This window comes from Lolium perenne, chromosome 6 (assembly GCF_019359855.2).
Source record: "Lolium perenne isolate Kyuss_39 chromosome 6, Kyuss_2.0, whole genome shotgun sequence".
Classification (NCBI taxonomy): Eukaryota; Viridiplantae; Streptophyta; class Magnoliopsida; order Poales; family Poaceae; genus Lolium; species Lolium perenne.
In genome coordinates this window covers 144,027,827-144,045,588 of record NC_067249.2, presented here as the reverse complement: position 1 = coordinate 144,045,588, position 17,762 = coordinate 144,027,827, and the positions used below count along the sequence as shown (strand labels likewise).

The 17,762-nt window shown below is 41.8% G+C and overlaps 2 protein-coding genes across 4 annotated transcripts; one reads left to right on the top strand and one right to left on the bottom strand.

The window, feature by feature from the left end:
- The first annotated feature begins 4,749 nt into the window (after nt 1-4,749).
- On the top strand, nt 4,750-13,205 carry LOC127307357 (uncharacterized). Its single transcript, XM_051338095.2, has 5 exons — nt 4,750-4,969; nt 5,065-5,117; nt 5,342-5,430; nt 5,518-5,783; nt 6,659-13,205. The coding sequence occupies exons 4-5, from the start codon at nt 5,523-5,525 to the stop codon at nt 7,088-7,090; spliced, it is 693 nt and encodes a 230-aa protein (XP_051194055.1). The 5' UTR covers nt 4,750-4,969; nt 5,065-5,117; nt 5,342-5,430; nt 5,518-5,522; the 3' UTR covers nt 7,091-13,205.
- Nucleotides 8,209-17,239, bottom strand: LOC127307356 (uncharacterized). Of its 3 annotated transcripts, none has more exons than XM_051338092.2 (18): nt 17,090-17,239; nt 16,913-17,012; nt 16,269-16,325; nt 16,126-16,178; nt 15,934-15,967; nt 15,671-15,761; nt 14,898-14,989; nt 14,621-14,695; nt 13,402-13,496; nt 11,949-12,078; nt 11,311-11,400; nt 10,478-10,537; nt 9,888-9,979; nt 9,725-9,790; nt 9,554-9,611; nt 9,244-9,332; nt 8,929-9,049; nt 8,209-8,766 (listed from the first exon to the last, which is right to left on the bottom strand). In XM_051338092.2, the coding sequence occupies exons 1-18, from the start codon at nt 17,161-17,163 to the stop codon at nt 8,710-8,712; spliced, it is 1,434 nt and encodes a 477-aa protein (XP_051194052.1). In that variant the 5' UTR covers nt 17,164-17,239; the 3' UTR covers nt 8,209-8,709. The 3 variants fall into 3 exon arrangements, with proteins under 3 accessions (XP_051194052.1, XP_051194053.1, XP_051194054.1); XM_051338093.2 differs by having other exon boundaries at nt 8,985-9,049; XM_051338094.1 differs by lacking the exons at nt 16,913-17,012; nt 17,090-17,239 and having other exon boundaries at nt 16,256-16,331.
- Nucleotides 17,240-17,762: the final 523 nt, after the last annotated feature.

Below are 17,762 nucleotides of genomic sequence, written 5' to 3'. Positions count from 1 at the left end.
ATGGCTAAGATGTGCATGAAATTCAAACTTCATCTAAATATGCACATGTTTATATGGAGTGTGTCCTATATATTGTGGTTAGTCTAACCATGTTGGACCCAATAAGTTTGGGGACCAAGATGTACTTGAATGATGTTTTAGGTACATTGGAGATGCAATGGTGGCTTGTCTCATCTATAAGGAAGGTGTTGTCACCATATGAGGATTGGAGTCAAGCTAGGATGATCGATGAACTCTTATCTACTACATCAAGCCATTGCCATCTCGGTAACAAGTATCTTATTCATGCACTCTCATATAGCATCCAACCTCTTGTAGGTTTATCTTGGCATGAAATTATTTATTTCAAAAATATTGCGGTTCTTGAAAAATCATTTTTAAAGCGAAACTTCTTATTGTACATTTGAGTAATTTGAGAAGATGCATATGTTGGGAATATATATATATACATCATGTTTATGATTCACCTACCCAAATATGCCCTCTAGCAATTTATTGCATATCAATTCCTCAAAGAGCTCTTATGTGCAATATTGATGAAATTGCGAAATAAATCCATATTTATGATACTTGTTGCCTTTCTCAAAACACTCCAACTAGCTCTACTTCCCTTATTGTTAGTTGTGATGTTTTTGAGATTTAACTTGGTTGAAGTTCATTCATATACCATAAGTGAAAATTGGAGCCATAGGCTATATATGCTTCTTAAGCAAACATCCTTTGGTATATCTTATGACTTCATCTTGGATATCTTGTCTTATCTATTTTGTTAACCTCTTGTGTGTGCATGTTTCTTTATGGATCATTTGTCCACTTTAGAAACTTATATACATAAGAGCGTTAATCCATCACCTTGATATCTTTGTTCTTTGCCGACCATCTTTTATCCTTTTGTTTCTTAGTGGTGTTGGTAAAGGAGATTTATGAGTGCTTGGTTTATTTGTTTTCCTTCTTGCACTCATATCTCGTAATTGTTGGACTAAAGTTGTTCTTGATAAGCATATTCTCTTTATCTTAGTTGTGTTCTAAATGATATATAGGGAGTGAGGATTCCATGTTTGTGCATATTGTATTCAAATGCAAACATTATAAATTGTGCACGAACCTTGGGGAGCTTTCTTATTTTATTTAAGAGCACTATATCTCTCTTATCATGATATCTTTGTTTGTCCAATTGGATCTTTGATTGCTTGCTTTACTTGTTGAAGCTCACTTCACCATGTTATCTTTATGCAATCTTTGATCCTCAATATAGTTTGATTTCCTTCAAGTATTCATCATTGGATATGTGCACTTGATTCCACTCAAATTATGAGAAGTGCACACTTTGGGGAGGAACTCACATTATATTGGCCTTCTAAATTTTTCACCCATTTTAACAATCGATGCCAATGGGGGAGAAGTTTAGAGGGTTTAAGGGAATGGTTTTATACTTAAGTTTGGTTTGTGCTTAAGTGTTTTGCCTCTCATGCATTCCATATTTATATGTCTTGCATGGTTGTATATATATAGTGGAAACTATCCCAAAGGTTAATCTTGACAATGTATGCAATAAATTCATGTTCATCACACGTGCATACATTGTGGGGGAGCTTTCTCTATATATATTGGTTCTACTCACATCCATTGCATTTGTTGTAGTTGTGTGAGTAGAGCCAGTTTTGATATGGGCTAGTAGCTTTGTGTTACTTGACCTTATCAAATACAACCTCTTGTATACAACTTATTCTCGGATAAGTTGCGTACTTGTCACTAATATTCATTATATAAACCCTCTTATTGTGGTTGTCATCAATTACCAAAATGGGGGAGATTGTAAGGGTACATTGCCCCTATGTGTGGTTTTGGTAATTAATGACAACCCCTATGGACTAATGTTTTCATTGAGTTTATATGAAGGAATATTCCATAGGTACTACTTGCTCTCCATGTGTTGGATTCAAGTATGGATGCCATGAAGATAAAGATATACCTTGTGATTTGGCATCAAGATCATCAGTATGAAGATATATTTGTGATATGATCAAGAAGAAGAAATGAAGATGGAGTTCTTATGTGGAACTCAATATTAGCCATGCTCTATCTCAAGTGAGTATGAGAAGATACAAGGTTGAGTTGGGCAAGTTCAAGATGAGAATCTTGAGTGGATCACATGCTTGAAGCTTGCCGTCCATTTGGTGATAGTGGACATGTGAAGATGTGCATCAATGAAGTTTTCCCATCATTGTGTATGGGGGAGCATTTGTGAGTATACACGAAGCGACAATGATCAAGTGATGGGATGCGCAAGGCAAAGGTATGACCTTGATAGGTTTTCCTTTTACCGGTCTCGAGGTGGTTGATGGGAGACCGGATTATAGGATAGATAGCCGCACTATTAAGAGGGGCTTTCGGTTGGGTAACTTGATCACATCGTCTTAGGGAGCTCATTCCTTTGCATACTTTGCATATCCCTATTGCTTCTTGGTGTTTCTCTGTGTGAGGTTCTTGAGCTTGTTGCTAGCTTTACAACAAGCCCAAGTTCATCGAAAACGGAATCCGCATGCATCCTCTATTGCGTTTTCGAGTTTGGACGTCTTCACCGTTTCTTGACGGTGGGAGACTCCCTCTCTAAAATCATCTAAAAATGTTCTGTGAGGAGTCTCCATATTTCCAGTTTTTGTTGGGGTTCTATTCGTCGTTATCTTTCCAACAAAATTGGTTTCATGTCAATCGGAGTTCGGGAGCATTAGTTATTAAAGAAAAGGAAAAAGGAGAAAAGAAGAAAAAGAAAGAAAAAAAGGGGAAGGAGCCAGCCGGCCGGACCGGGCCAGGCGCCGGCCCACCCGGTCGAAAACCGGCCTGGGAACCGGTGCCATCCGGGTGGCAACCAGTGGGCTTGGCCACCCCATCCGGCCCAGCGCCGGTTACCAACCGGCCCGCCCGGCTGCCATCCCGGCCGGACCGGGCTCCTGGCCGGATCGCCACACCGCCCACGCGGCCCACCTACGTGCCCCCGCGCGCCCCCTTGCTCCCTGCCGCCCCAGCGCGGCCTGCTCCTCATCCGGTCGGTGGCCCGGCTGGGCCGGATGGCTGGCCGGCCTCCTCAGCCCAGCATCCGGTCAGCCGGCTGGGCCGCCGGCCTGGGACGTTTTTCTAGCTGTTTTTTTGCCCGTTTTCTTGTCTTTTTCCCCCCCCAACAGTTTTATTTGCTCCTAGCTATAAATAGACCCTTCTTCCACCTTGAGCAACTAGTTCTTCCCATTCTCTCTCCTCCATTGCTACTATTTGAAGAACTTGCTCTCCCCCTTGATTCCTCCAATCATTCTTGCTCATATTTGAGGATTTGAGAGAGGAGATCTAGATCTACACTTCCACCGATCGATTTCTTCTCTAAGTGAGGGAAACTCTTGGGATCTAGATCTTGGAGTCTTTGGTTGACTTTCCCCCTTGTTCTTCCTCTCCAATCTCATCCTAGCATTCGTGGCTTTGGTGGGATTTGAGTGTGAAGGACTTGAACACCTCCGGTGTTCTTGCTTTGCATCATTGCATAGTGTTGAGCTCTCCACCACGATTTGTTCGAGTGAGAGACCGTGAGCTTGTTACTCTTGGAGGGTGACCTCCTAGTTGGCTTGGTGATTGGTGCTCCGGTGATCTCTTCAAGAAGATTGTGAAGAGGCTCGGGCTTCTCCTTCGTGGAGCTTGTGAAGTGGTTGTGGAGCTTGCCATCTCCGGAGCGGAGGAAAAGTTAACCATAAGGAAAGGGCCATTATCCTTCGTGGGTGTGGTTCGGAGAATAGGGTGAGCCTTCGTGGCGCGGGGAATCCTTCGTGGGACCTCCACTCCTCCAAACGTGACGTACCTTGTTGCAAAGCAAGGGAACACGGGAATACATCCTCGTCTCCGCGTGCCTCGGTTATTTCTATACCCGAGCTCTCTTTCCTTGTGATAGCCATCGTGCTTGAAGTACATATATCTTGCTATCACTTGTGTTACATATATCTTGTGCCTATCTTGCTTAGCTCTAGTTGCTATTGTTACACTTAGTTGAGCTTAGCATATTTAGGGTTTGTGCTTGTAAACTAAACGATAGTTTAATTCCGCATTCTTACAAGACAAATCCGCGAGAGTTTGTAATTGCCTATTCACCCCCCCCCCTCTAGGCGACATCTCGATCTTTCAATAAGCCTAGTAAACCAAACTCCCCCTATATGGAGATAAGAATTGTGCAGTATGCGATTACATCATTGCTGATGTCACCACTGAGCAAATTGATCTATCTTCATGTTTGTTGTCCGAAACAAGAATTGGTAAGCGCTTTTCTTTATGTACTCGATAGAAAAATCAATTAAACAAACCCTATAGTTTAAATACATTTCACATGTGGCAGTCAAAAATCCTGTTTTTTATCAAGCGGTGTCGATGCCTCACCCATCACCAACATGTATCCTTCTTCATGGTGGCGTCTAGGCTATGGGGTGACCGGTGTCCGTATACGACAACAACATGGTACTCACCAAGTTGCTAGAGTACGCCACTGATTGTGGACAACGACGAAAGGGTGAAGTAAAGGTAGTGTTATGTCGGTCGATAGATTTTTTGGTGTGAAATATTCTACGCGATAACTACTACAATTAAATATTAACCCGTAGCAATGCATGGCATATTTCCTAATCAATTCAAAAAAAAAAAAAAAAGACCAGAACAATGAACGGTCGAATTTTATGAACCATACACTAGGTCCATACACCGGAACAACTCTGCCCGTTTTGGGCACGGCATTTCAAAACACGATCAGATCGCGCTCCTCATCCCCACTCTCTCCCGTTAGATAGATAGCCAGTAGCCACCTTCAATACTCCCGAAAACCAGAGCCACCTTCAAGCCCAAACCCTAGGAATCAATCAGGGCTCGGTTACGGCTGTACCTTAGGGAAGTTGGCCATCGCGAGGTTCGAATCGGCAGGAATCGAGGAACAACCGAGCAAATCGTGAGAAATTTTGCAGTTTCTTGGGGTGGGGGGTTGTGTTCTTGTCGTTTCCCGAGCAATTTCTTGATGCGTTTATGTTGTCTCCGTCCTCGCAGATCTGCGGAAGGGTGAGAATTGTCTTGCGGATTCGGAGCGGCAGGAATCTGAGGTGAGCAGTTTGAAATCTTGGTTGCCTCCCGCCCGCCCCAGATGGCATTCTTGCTTTTTCCGGATCCGTTTCTCGGGCCCTTTTGGTTGCGAATCTTTGGGAGTTAAAGGATTTCGGTTGGATTCAGAGTAGAATGGATCGGGGAATAGACGCGTCTTTGTGTTTCGGGTCCATTTCTTGATGTTACGGGTGTTTTTCTTGGGTTCTCATCCGCGTTTTTGCAGGTATCTTCAAATCTCCAGGAGTGTACTAGGATTTTGCTGCAGGACTCGTCACAAGAAAGAAGAACAGGAGAGAGCAGAACAACTGCAAGGTAAAAGAAAAATATGATTTCTAGGACTACATCTCCATCTTCGATGAATTTCTTGGGTTATGCTGACCTGCCATAACTTTCTCGCAGCCAAGATGGCCGAAGTGAGGATTGCCAGCACGACGACTGTAGCAGATCGCTCTAGTGGTGGATTCTTTATCAGGAGGCTGGTCTCTCCCGGAGCTGTGGTGGAGAAGGGCGGCGTCAAGCCGCTGGCTCGACGAGTTCCATTGCCGTCTAGCAACAAGGAGAACGTGCCACCAGCATGGGCAGCGTGGACTGCGCCGAAGAGGAGGAGTGCTCTGCCCGAGTGGTACCCGAGGACTCCACTCCGCGACATCACATCAGTGATCAAGGTGATAACCATTTCCTCATTTGGGTTTGCTCCTTCATGAACCATGACAGTTTTGCATTACATGATCTATGTGAATTTTACCTGTGCCTTGTTGTCTGTACAGATAACCTTACTAGCAGCATTCTTGTCTAGCTTATGTTGGATTGTTAGTTGGACATTGCTGAGATGAATGTAACCTGAGCACGTATCGAACTTTGCACACCAATAGTTTAGTTTTTGGGCAGTTACTTTGCAAGTGTGTTCTCTTGCAGCGAGATTTTTCCGTGTCGAATTTTAATCCATGATCAGTCATATAAGTATCTAACCATTTTATTTATATTTCGATACTCCAGTTTGTTCTGTCATGCATTGCTTATAATGGATATTATTTTTACTGATTATGCAATTTTAGAAGAACCTTGATGCTCTCTGTCGGCGGTGTGTTCTCTCTGTCGGCGGTGTGTTTGTGGGGAGAATTTTACTCCCATGTTCAGTCATCTACCCATAACCCTATTTTTCAGATCTCAATGGTTAATTGTGTGCAACAAAAAATCTAGAATTTACAACAAATATTGCTTCAGTACTTCCTTTGTATGCAACAGAAAAGGCATGCAACATTTCTCTGAAATAGGTAATTGTGTGCAGTTAGCTGTTCATGCCTTTTATTCCTGCTCATAGTACTGTTTAAGTGTTGAACATGTGCTTGTTCCACTATAGGTGAAAATGCAGTTTCTCCCTTGTTTTTTTTGTGTATAATCTCATTCCTCTAGATATGCTTCCATTGCCATATTTTGCTATACTGACTAGAACTAGATTTTTGTGTGTAATTTACTAATTTCATGCATCTAATTATGTTTCCATGGCAATCTGGTGCAATACTAACTGAACGTTCTGCAGGCTGTTGAGAGAAAAAATCGCCTGCGAGATGCTGCGGCTCGGCAGCTCCAGTGGGATGAAGACGCCACCTCGCAGTCTGGTGATGAAGCACAAACAGACCAGGGTTTTCAGCAAAGCGCACCACCAACAGATGAGACTCTGGCTGTCATCGCCTCTGGCCCTGCTGCCTCAGCTGAAGCTGTTGCAACGACATCGTCAGCAGCCTGCTTGGCCGAGGGCACACTTGGGGTATCTGATGGCTGCTCCTTGCAGACTCCATCCAGACCGTGTGACCCCCCGGCTCCCGCTTGTGTCGTGGAGCAGCAGCTGGCCAACTCCATAGAACAGATTGAGAAGATGGTGCGCCGGAACCTGAAGCGAGTTGATCCCAAGGCTGCTCGGCCTTCCAAGACCCCGGCTGTGCAGAGGCGCACCCTGATGTCTATGAGATGAGCTGCAGGTACCCTCTTGTATGCTGCTTTCCTAGCCGCCAGTCCTAACCAGAGGCTGCGCATCTCTCGTCGGTAGTGCTCGGTTTTCGCTTTGGTCTTGTGTTCATGGTTCTCTGCTTGAGGACCTGGGGGTATGGGTTCATGGTTCTCTGCTTGAGGGCCTGGGATTATTGGGAGGTTACTGGCTCTCTGCTTGAGGGCGTATGTAGGATTAGCTGTTAGCTACTGCTTTAAGATTTGGCTGTGTGTGTGGCACATGAACCACTGTTGCAGTGCCTCCTTGTTTGTGAAATTAGCTATTCCTCTGTACTACAAGATGTTTTGGATATTTCAATGTAGACACGTATGAATTGAAATGAGTGACAGACACACTGAAAGTAGACTGAAATGTGTCTAGATACATACAATTCAGAAAAAACAAAAACATCTTATAATTCGGAATGGAGAGAGTAATAAATAGGAGTAAGACTGGTCTAAAAATAGTTTGTAGCTGCATTGTGGGGTAACATAACATCTTGTTGGTTCTAGACATGCCTGCCTTCTTAGATTTCTTCTAGTTGTGTAACTTGTGGATCGAGGTTATTGGCTTTATTCTAGATTCTGAGCAGATATAAGCATTAGTTTATGGTTGTCATGTTGGAGATTTACAGCTTTACATGAATTCTATAGATTGAGTGGTTTGTCCCAGTTCTGCATGCTATGGATGTTCTTCAGAATGTGTTGCGGGGCAACAGCGATTTGCTGTTTGGGAGTTGTAGTCAACTGCAGAACTTGATATTGCTGTCTTGATGGAATTGTCAATGCACTTGAACAACATGATCTTGCAGCACTCTACAACAGGCATGTTTGAAGCATCAAACAATGTCTGGTGATCTCACATTTGTTGGAGATTCTACTTCCATCGACCACCCTCCATTTCAAGTCGTCTTCTAGCTTCTCAAATTTCCTTTGTTTTTCTTTTGGGCCAAAGTACCTTACCAGGGAACAGTGCTTGCAGTGTCCAGTGTCCCTTCAGAACAAGGAACCAGGAACAGAAACCCCGCTGGATGATGATGCCTGCGCAACTCAGCATGCTGAAATCTCGATACCATCTTAAAGCATTGTAATAAACAAGGTTCATGCACAGAACACAAATTACCAATATCAAACAGCTCATGTACAGGACACCAATTACTGATAGCAAACAGCTCACGTACAGAACACTATATACCATAAACCCCAAACACGGACAACACTTTCTGATTACTACCAGGTCAAGAATAACAAAAGAAAAAAATGATAATTACAATGAACCCATTCCCTGGAAGCATGCCTTGCACAGGTCTACACTTTGAAAATCAAGTACAACAACGTCATTGCACTTGTATGGATGTCAGCAATGACGATGTCCGTCTGTATAAGAAGGGTATTGGCCGCATGGTGAATCTTTTCATGGGCTGAAGAACTTCCCAGATAGACCGACCTTCGAGCCAAAGTCAAAGCTTGTATGGCCCCATCAAAGGTCCTCATGCTGCAGATCTTTCTTACGTGCAGGACGGCCATGAGCTAATAAGCAGCATATGAATGCTGCAATCGGGGGTATTGCTTCTGCTTGGAGGAAGCTCCTGATGCGCCTTGGCACTACTCTGGATCTCTGATGATCTCATGCTTTTGTGATACCATAAGCAATGACGAGAACTGCAGACAATAGTGACTAGTTATTTCTTTTTGCCACCTGACTCGAATTTGATTTGTAAATCTGACGATTTTCAGTTCTACACGCAAGGTAAGAACCAAAGCCATTCGGCATATACATGTATGGAGTATGGCTCGTCACTTGGATCAGATAAGCAAACGGACCTCAGTTCCAGCAATTATGTTATGACTGAGTGGATGGACTGCACATGAAAGCACGCCTTCAGATAAAGGAATAAACTTGTTTTCTGCAGGTTGGTTTTCTTCGAAGCCTTTTGTTTCCTCACTGAAACATAGAATAGCAAGAGTTTATTTCCAAGGGACCTTTTAAGAAAACGATGCGACAGAAAATGTTAATCAATGAATTGCTGAAACTGTGGAACTTCTCCACATATGTTCCCAAAAACAACTAAGAAGATCAGAATGTCATGTTAGTTGGTTGTGAGAAAACCAGGAGAAAAGAGAGGAAAGACAGCTCACTTGTAGTCCACATGACATGCAGAGCTTGTATGTGGATGAAAATCAAGTACATACATTCCATTATTGGAGGAAGATCCAACTGCATAAATCTGTACAATTTAACCATATGACATGCATCAAATTCCTTGCTGTTATTCACTATAATTTATGTCAAGAATTATAAAAATAGAAAGTATGGCAAACATGGTATGCAGGACCATCTTATAGCATTTGTGAACATTTATTCACCTCAACTTGATTTCTTAAGGGTACAATTTTAAGAAAATCCTTCATGTGCTAAGATCAAAGGTGCCCTAAAATATTTTCTTACTGAAGATGTTGACAGCCAGGTCGCTTTCCGCTTATGCAACACAGAGTCCACACCCTCCCTAATATACGAAATAGCAGAGAACCACAAAACAATTTGGTCATATTTGCAATGTTTAATAAGAATTTTTTTAATGTGATCCAAGTTTGAAGAAATCCGTAGATCAACACTTACAACCAAGAAGGAGGAGGGCAGTGCAGATGGCTCACACTGAGAGTGTTAACATTGAGGACTCCAGACCTAACAATGGATGCAGATGGAAGAGTATTGAGATCTGGCACAAGTAACCCCTTACTTATTATTATTAGATAATGGCAGTGAAATCTGAGATATTTACCAGCCATCATCAAGATGGAAGGCCAACTGGTATGAGCAACTAGGGTTAAAATCTATAGATAGAATTTCACTTGAAACAATGTTTGATTGTTCCTGAAAATAGTAGACAAGGTGAAAAAAATGTTAAAATAAGTTATGTGAACATAATAGTGCCTTCACCACAGATGATATCCTCTGGAGCTGATTCCTAGTCTTACTTTATGTGCCTTATATCAGAACAAGAAAAGAAACTCCCATTTATTTTTATATATCGTTTAATCAAACATGTAATTATGCATTTCAAACATAAAAGGATGCATATAATACTGTTTGGTGTCTAAAAAATAGATATGTTGGTTCAGTGGACTAGACTAATTTTTTTAATATGAGTCACCATATGCCGATATTCGTATAATAATTCTAACAATTTGGATGCTTCCACTGTTCCCCAGTGGAACAAGTTGATAGTTCATGTGGACGGCTTTGACATAGAATCATGTCATTAATACTGTGTGTATGTGAGGCATCAATATGGGTCACAAGAATGGGAAGAGATACATGAGCTTTCCTTAGCATAAATGCCAATTATATAAGTATTTATCTTTCCCATACCTTCAGCGATGCAATTTTGCCCAACAACGTTGATATCTTCACTGATGATAATGGTTGAACCTGGAAAAAAGTTTTATCAACCTAGGACCAAGGCAACAAAAAAACTACTACTAGTGTTGCCAAGACAGCTATGACATTGCTGAGTAAGAAGGTTCACAATAAACGTCCATTCTTTGTCTACTACTTTCTCTGTCATATAAAAGGCACTAGCATTGTCAGGGGTCATGGCATGAAATACAAAATTAATATCAAATCAGATAGAGTATCCCTCTCAAGTGCACTTCATAGCCGTACACTACCTATTACCAACTTCCTCAGCTATTTAACATGATATCTTGACAAAAGTGGTTTCAGAAATTTAGGGTTCTTTAGCATATTTTAAGTATTAATAAGTTCCAGATTACGTCCCACAGTTATGATTTATCACTAAGATTCCATACTTCCCTGGATGAGGCTCATGTATCCTTACTCTGAGAATTTGTCCATTTTTTATTTTCTTGCCACCTGGAAACCAGCTATCCCAGTTTACAAATATATAAAGATGGAAGGATAAAAGCAACTTATGGGATATCATTTGAAAATATTTTAGTAAAAAGTGTGTATTTAGTCAGAGAGAACTAGCTTGCACTACTTGTAAACTAGCTGACTAGCTCTACCAGACAGTGCTTGTGAAAAACTGTAGAAATTCGTTGGTACAGCATATATAAAGTTCAGAAAGAGGTTTTTTTTAATTATTCTCGAAATACTGAAATCGTCATGTGGAATCAAGTTGCTTGACCTTGGATCAAATGAAAAGAAGCAGAACTAGCAAGATATTTATCTGCTGAATATACCTCATTATGGCTTTGAAAAGCAGTGGAAGCTCTCCCTCCACGGGTATCCCAAGCATGAATAGTGCCATTTCTAGTTGCACCAAACACTGTCTGAAAAGATAAACAATAAGTCCCTATAGGTGAGTGGTGCAATGTTTATGGCTAGAGTAAACCAATCGCTGAAGTTAAGATAAAGTGTAAATCAGATGAATTATTAAAGTTAACAGAAAATGTAAGCTGCACCAATAGAAAAAATTACTAGATTGCCCTCTTATGTAACATTAAGTTCGGATGAGCACAAGAACATGTTTTTATTGATCATACAGTAGTTGCACCTAGACAGGATATTACAGTTAAGTAATACAAACAACAAATCATCAGACTAAGTACAGTACAACATAATCGCTGGTATTTAAAAAGCAAGACAGTCTGAAATATAGATTGGTGACTTGGTGTATAAGAGGATAGCATCAACAATGCTAAAGAACTATTATTCTAGAACATCATGTTCTTACCATGACAATTAGGAGAGATACATATAGCATCAACAATGCTAAAGAAATATTGTTCTAGAACATCATGTTCTTACCCTGACAATTAGGAGAGATACATACTGGTTTTTATAGAACAACAAATACATAACATGAGAATCAGCATACCCGATTATCCATATTTAGCTTGACACTGGTAAACTGAGATTCGGGGAGTGCTGTAAGCTCAATACAGTGTGTCTTACTTAGCCGCCTATCCCACATGTAGACTGCACCATCAAGCCCAGATGCAAATAGCCTAGATATGGAGAACTGATAAGTGCAAAGTTTATGCATAATTACCAGAAATATAAGTCTCATTAAGAATATCAGTATCTGGTGCATGTATACGTAGCTTATGCCTCCTAAAATACCAATATTGGTAAGGTGGTAGAAATGCTGTCAGCGCGCTTTGTAATTAACACTGATAACCTGCCTTCACCTGGTGAATCAACATCCACCATGAACTTCTCAGTTATACCAAATGTACTACGTACTCTGTTCTAGAAACACATCTCACCTCATCCTGACAAGTAAGATGTCTATCATCGGGTAGTACGTACAGCTGGAGCACCTAGCGCCCTTGCCAGCTATGGGGCAGGCTAAGGGAGTTCCAGCTTTCGGCGGAACAAGACAGGATGACCTGGATATGGACGACGGATGGCCAGTACACCTCACATTCTTGCTATGAGGCCCTTTTCCAGGGGGCGATCACCTCAGCATCTTGGGAGCTAAACTGGAGATCCTGGGCGCCTCCGAGGGTGAAATTCTTTATCTGGCTGGCCTGCCTTGACAGGTGTTGGACGGGTGAGAGGCTGGCGCGTCATGGCCTACCACATGCGCCCAGATGCCCACTCTGTGATCAGTCTGAGGAGACCATGACACATCTACTCACCAGATGCTCATTCTCCAGGACGGTCTGGTACAAGGTCCCCTCGTGGATCCGATCCACCTCGGGGCCTCCTTCGGAGGGCGACTTCGCGGAGTGGTGGTCGCTGGTGGTGCGGACCGCCCCTTGCCAGCTGCGCAAAGGTACTTCGTCGATAATCATGCTCACGGCGTGGTGGATCTGGAAAAATCGGAATGCTGCGATCTTCGACAATGCACAGCCTTCGGTGCCTTCCTTGTTCAACGACATCAGGACCGAGGCGCGGCAATGGGCAGACGCGGGAGCCCGGGGTGTCCGCCAACTCCTCCCCTAGACTAGGGTCTCTCTTTTGTTGGGTTGAGTTGTAGCGCGGGGTGTTTGTCCCTCTTTTGGGCATGCACATGTAACCTTCTTTATCTATCAATGCATCGAAACGCAAGTCTTTTGCGTTTTCGCGAAAAAGATGTCTATCATCGGGTTAAGTTAATAACAAATATTAGCACGGCTCCATTTCTTTAGCTTCACAACTTTATTATTTATTAAGTCTTTCTTTAAGACAATACATAGGGTCCAACAATACTTTCCACAAAAGAACATGCTATGCAGTCAGTTGTCTATATGAAGCTTCACATCAATTACAAAATAGAAATGTTTTATGATAGGCGTTCTCTCAAATGACATGATGGTGTGAATAAGCACAAAACTGTCACATACCGTGACTTATCATCTGACGTGAAAGCTAGATCAGTCAAACCCTTCCGGGATTCAGAGCAGAGAGCGTGAAATTTGGTCTTCCCTTTCTGTAGAACCTAAAATACAGTAACAAAAAAATCAGAAGGGTCGTGAGGGGTTGTGTAACAATAATAGGAGTGACGTAGTAATGGACCTCGAGCTACTATAATAATTTTCCTTTCTGGTGATATCGATGAGGATGTTTGCCACAGAATCAAGGCAGGATGGATGAAGTGGCAACAAGCATCTGGCATTCTATGTGACAACAAGGTCCCACAAAAGCTAAAAGGTAAGTTCTATAGGATGGCAATCAGACCAGCGATGCTATATGGAGCAGAATGTTGACCCACTAAAAGACAGCACATCCAACAAATGGTGGCGGAGATGCGCATGATGTGTGGCTATACAAGAAAGGGCCGGATTAGAAATTAGGTAATACGTGATAGGCTACAAGTGGCACTGACCAACGAAAAGCTAGTCCAACACCGACTAAGGTGGTTTGGTCATAACCAACAGGGGCCTCCAGAAACACCAGTGGAATTCTAAATAGTATGGAAAATAGGAGGGGCAGAGGACGACCAAAGTTGACATGGGCGGAGGCGGTAAAAAGAGACTTGAGGGATTGTAATGTCCCTAGAGATTTGACTTTTAATAGGACTGCATGGAAATATGTGATCCATGTGTGAATCTTAGTTTACTTGTTCTTTTTTTTTCTCTCCTTGTTTTTGTTTCCATAGGATTTCATAGCCAGCCTACCCCAACTTGCTTGGGAAAAAGGCTTTGATGTTGATGTTGTTGTTGTTGAATGGACTAAGGTGCATCTGGAAGTACATTTTTCTTCAAATATCATCTCGAAACCTTTTGTTTAGCATTGCGTAACTTCGCTTTCTAAACATAGGTGTAGCTGTTAGCGGTTATGATATTTGAACTGTACCTAGCAAACTGGGGGGAAAACATGCATACTGTGCTACGCAACATAAGCTCAAAATCCCATGGCCATATGTTGTGCCGTTTGGCAGAAACAAAACAGGGAAAGTAACACCAGATATGTATTTTAATGGCATGATTATTTAGGAATTGAAGAAGGAAAGAATATGATCTTTGGAATTCAGATGTAATTCAACATGGAGAAAATATATTTAAAGTATCCGTGAGTAAAATGTGAAGCATTTGTAAGGAACAGTGAAAAAATGGTACTTACTTCAGTAGGAACAGAAGAGACATAACCGATATCAAATAGTGAAACTTTGTCACTTTGGCTAGATGAGCAAACAATCTGCATCAGGCATGCTTAAAGCTCAATAATAAAGTTAGATAGAAAACATATGAAGTCAAAAGCACTTCATTCAATTCATAAAATAAACCAAATTCTAGTCCCTAACTGCCAGTTACACTTAGGAGTTAGCATTCCTCGTCAATGTGCCAAATTCACTGACCTAAAATAAAGTGAAAATGTAAAATTCAATGCTGATACCGACCTCATCTTGATTTCCTGGATTCCATCTGACAGCACACAGGGGCAATTGGTTTGATATATGGAGCACATAGTTTGATGAGTCATCTGGCAAACCTATCAATGAAACAGTAAAATGCAGCAGGATTATGACAATGACCTGAGATAGTAAATGATGAATATATCGTTTGGTGTCCACTTCTCCTTATCTCGGAGTATGTCGAATATTTTGAAAGGTAGTTTTCAAAGTTATCTGGTTTAGAAATTACAAATATACCAGTATGTTTCATTTCAACCTTTTTGGTTCTAATATGGATATATAAATTCTAACTGGATATTAGAATGGCTAACACGGCCATTTTAATCCAAAGAAGACACAGAGGTACATCCACAATATTGGAATCCTTAATCTGGCATCAAAATCACATGCACATGGCCCTATTTCTCTACAAAAACATCAGGGTTTCAAAACTATACCATCATTCTTAGGGAAGTTATTGCTGCATATTTAATAGCAAGAACTTCCAAATGCCTGATATATCTTAAAGCAAAGTTCCCCAAGATCGCAATTGGTACAGTGTAGGACCATATATTCCTGTTGGACCATTCAAATCCTGATCCTATGCAGAACCCAGATCTTATGATCCACTAACAAAGATCTTAAGGTGTTATCCAACAATTATTCTATGATCCACACCCTACCAACACAGGGATCGAACATAATCCTGAGAATATTTTTTCAGATGCATCTGCTTTCAGCATTTTTCTAGAAAAGTGAGTCAGGTAAGCTTAACTTACTACATGATGGGCCATACAAGGAGCAGTATAGAGTCTCAAAGTCATGTACTGTTAAACACCCTGAGAGTGTCACTGATGCAAGATATACTCCCTGCGCAATAAAAACACAAGGAAGATCCTTAAATATTTTATGTATCACAGTCTGACTAAAAATCAGCAAGGGATCAATAGACTTTGGTTATATTTATTAATTCCGTTGATACACCTCTGGTAGCGATACTAAACTTAGAAATAATGAGTGTTCTCATACATTTCAATACTACCTTTTTATCAAATTCCATTGCTGAAACTCCCTCCCTGCCCAAATACAATAAACAAGTTTATTAGCTTGTCTAATAAGGACACGTTACTTACTACAAAGTGTGCAATGAAACTGTAGAAGGCATAGTAAAAGTAGTGATTTTGCATTGAAAATTTGAAATACTCCAACAAAAACATAAAAGATAAATACTTACCTCGCTGGATGGTAACACCCAGCAAAATTTGAAGCATTAATCATACGATTCACCTAAAAGGAGCAGCAGCGTAAACAGATTAGCCACATAATACACATGGTCCAGCACTACAAAATATAAATCAGCGTACTTATCAGCATTACATATGTCTGACACCGTTGCTCGCCATGCGTGTAGTACTTGTGTTCGAAGGTCCTAGTCTTCTCAGGATTAAAAAAAATAACAGTTTGCAAAATTATTTCAAATATATAAATAGAATAAAATTGCTTCACTTGAATAAAAATACTTTATAAGTAACATAGGCAGTTAGGCACTGCTAAAATCCCTCCATTTTTCTGGTATAGAGTTCCAAATTTAATACTCCCTCCGTCCCAAAATAAGTTGCTCAAGTTTTTCTAGATACGGTTGTATCTAGACATGTTTTTAGTGTGTAGAACTGTAGATACATCCGTAAATAGCATAAACTACAAAACATAAATAGGATTGTGCACAGTTTTTGGCACAAAAGAGATGATCTATCTGACCTAGCCCTCAACAATAATTCCCCCATTTCCAGTGAGATGATCTGAACTGTTTAAGTTTCTTCCCATTGAGCTACTCTAATATTGCCTTACCACTGGATTCCCTGAGAATGCGATAAATTAGCCATTCTACGGTTCTGAAGATTTGATTTCCTATTCTCGGACACCTACTTAGTCATAAGTCATTCCAGTCGGGAACAGAGCAACCGAGCAAGAACCGAAAAGATTAAAAAAAAAAGCATCAAATGTTTCTAAAATTCTACCACCTCAGAGTACGAATCAAGGAGGCGGCGCAACTCCCTGTGCCGGAACCTGGCGTCGATGCGCCCGTCCAGCTCAACGGCGATGCGGCTCCACCGGTGCCACCTACGGACGAGAAGGCAGGTGAGAACAGAGAGGAGGCGGAACAGGGGGAGGGGGAGATGTAGTCCGAGGGGTAGCACCTCCGAGGCGGCGGTGGTGGCGCTTCAGGGTCCTCGCCGGCACAAGGTGGCGCCGCCACGAGGAACTTGTCCATGGCTCCGCCTGGTTAGGGTTCGAGTTCGACGGAATTTTCCCGCCAAAATGAATGGATGGGAGCGTGGCCGTGAAAAGAAGAGTCCTCGAAACCGCGGGCTTTCTCGCGGCGTCGTCTCCGGTTGCCGCCGAGTCAAATTAAACTATTCAAAGTTCTAACTTCACCAAAAATCAACATTTTGCATGCGTACTAAAAATATGAGTGTTGGTTTAGCTAAAAAAAACTAGTGTAGTTTGCGAGAAATCCACCGATCTATTAATAATCATCAACAGTAGTACAAATAACCCAAAAGGTAAAGAAAATTACAAATTGGTACTCGGACCACCTAGCGACGACTACAAACACTAGCACGAGCCGAAGGCGCGCCGTTGTCCTCGCCCCTCCATCGCCGAAGTCAGGCAAAGCTTGTCGTAGTAGAGCTTATTGTAGTAGACATACGGGAAGTCGTCGTGCCAAGGTCCCAAAGAACCAGCGCACCAGAGCAGCAACCATCGCCAATGATGACAACCGCAGATCGGAAGAGACTATCATGAAACCACACCAATAAACACGAAAACCGACCGGATCCCAGGAGATCCGACGGGCATACAACTCCACGC

What these genes read in the sequence shown, in the direction of transcription:
- LOC127307357 (XM_051338095.2), top strand. Translation starts at nt 5,523, where the DNA reads ATGGCCGAAGTGAGGATTGCCAGCACGACGACTGTAGCAGATCGCTCT. An exon ending in ACATCACATCAGTGATCAAG is followed by an intron (nt 5,784 to 6,658) that starts GTGATAACCATT and finishes AACGTTCTGCAG; the next exon opens with GCTGTTGAGAGAAAAAATCG.
- LOC127307356 (XM_051338092.2), bottom strand. Translation starts at nt 17,163, where the DNA reads ATGGACAAGTTCCTCGTGGCGGCGCCACCTTGTGCCGGCGAGGACCCT. An exon ending in CCACCACCGCCGCCTCGGAG is followed by an intron (nt 17,013 to 17,089) that starts GTGCTACCCCTC and finishes TCTCGTCCGTAG; the next exon opens with GTGGCACCGGTGGAGCCGCA. An exon ending in AGCAACGGTGTCAGACATAT is followed by an intron (nt 16,179 to 16,268) that starts GTAATGCTGATA and finishes TGCTCCTTTTAG; the next exon opens with GTGAATCGTATGATTAATGC.